At 69.5% G+C, this 1,480-nt stretch overlaps 1 protein-coding gene across 1 annotated transcript; it reads left to right on the top strand.

Annotated features, from left to right (window-relative positions):
* Positions 1 to 188: 188 nt before the first annotated feature.
* On the top strand, positions 189 to 1,190 carry DIO3 (deiodinase, iodothyronine, type III). The gene has a single exon (XM_004695938.2). It carries the CDS (start codon positions 189 to 191, stop codon positions 1,101 to 1,103), a length of 915 nt encoding a protein of 304 aa, XP_004695995.2. The 3' UTR covers positions 1,104 to 1,190.
* The last annotated feature ends 290 nt before the right edge of the window (positions 1,191 to 1,480 follow it).

Raw genomic sequence — 1,480 nt, 5'->3', positions numbered from 1 at the left:
GCGCCCGGCCGCCCCGCCCTCCGGCCGCCGCGCCCGCCCTCGGCCCACTATTTCTAGGGCATTGGCCGCCCGCTGGGTGATCCCTCCGGGCTCAAGTTGCAAGGGGGCGGGCCCCGGGCCGGAGGTGGAGTCTCCCTCCAATTGAAGCGTCGGCTATAAATCGAGCTCCCCGCACAGCCGAAGCCCAGATGCCTCGCCAGGCTGCCCCGAGCTTAGTGGTGGGGGAGGGAGGCGGGCCCCAGGGGGCCTCGGGGGCGGCGGCCACCATGCTGCGCTCCCTGCTGCTCCACTCCCTGAGGCTGTGCGCCCAGACCGCCTCGTGCCTCGTGCTCTTCCCGCGCTTCCTCGGCACGGCCTTCATGCTCTGGCTCCTCGACTTCCTGTGCATCCGCAAGCACTTCCTGGGCCGCGGCCGCCGGGGTCAGCCCGAGCCCGAAATGGAGCTCAACAGCGACGGCGAGGAGGTGCCCCCCGACGACCCGCCCATCTGCGTGTCCGACGACAACCGCCTGTGCACCCTGGCGTCGCTGAAGGCGGTGTGGCATGGCCAGAAGCTGGATTTCTTCAAGCAGGCGCACGAGGGCGGTCCGGCGCCCAACTCGGAGGTGGTCCTGCCCGAGGGCTTCCAGAACCAGCGCATCCTCGACTTCGCGCGAGGGAACCGCCCGCTGGTGCTCAATTTCGGCAGCTGCACCTGACCGCCGTTCATGGCGCGCATGAGCGCCTTCCAGCGCCTGGTCACCGAGTACCAGCGCGACGTGGACTTCCTCATCATCTACATAGAGGAGGCGCACCCCTCTGACGGCTGGGTGACCACGGACTCCCCCTACAGCATCCCGCAGCACCAGAGCCTGGAGGACAGGGTCAGCGCGGCGAGGGTGCTGCAGCAGGGTGCCCCCAGCTGTGCGCTGGTGCTGGACACCATGGCCAACTCCAGCAGCTCAGCCTATGGCGCCTACTTCGAGCGCCTCTACGTGGTCCAGAGCGGCACCATTATGTACCAGGGGGGCCGCGGCCCAGATGGCTACCAGGTCTCTGAGCTGCGCACCTGGTTGGAGCACTACAAGGAGCGGCTGTGCAGCCCCCAGCCCGGTGGGGTGTAGAACAAGCAAGGGTGACTGCCTGGACTGGGGGCGGGGCCTTGGACGTTGGAAGGCCAGTGTGCAGGCCCCCAGTCAGGCTGGGGTGTGACACGGCTGCTGCGCAGAGGCCCGCTGCAGGCTGCCTGTCCACGGCTGAGCCGCCGAGACCTCTGCTCCCCCGCTCGGCTGCGGTGATGGGCCTGTGACTGTCCTCTGTGACTGCCGGCCGCCTATGCCTGCCTGGCTCACTGGCCATCTCCTGAGAGGGGGTGCGGCGCCATCCTCGCCTGGGCCGACCGTCCTCACCGAGGCCCAGGCTGCGGCGCGCACACCCTCGCCAGACAGCGAGCCTTCCGCAGGCAGCACAGCGCGGGGTGGCGTTGCAGCCGCTGGCTGCA

Source organism: Condylura cristata, unplaced genomic scaffold, assembly GCF_000260355.1.
Source record: "Condylura cristata isolate star-nosed mole 26May11 unplaced genomic scaffold, ConCri1.0 scaffold00013, whole genome shotgun sequence".
In the NCBI taxonomy this organism is placed as follows: Eukaryota; Metazoa; Chordata; class Mammalia; order Eulipotyphla; family Talpidae; genus Condylura; species Condylura cristata.
This window is presented reverse-complemented; position numbering and strand designations above follow the sequence as displayed.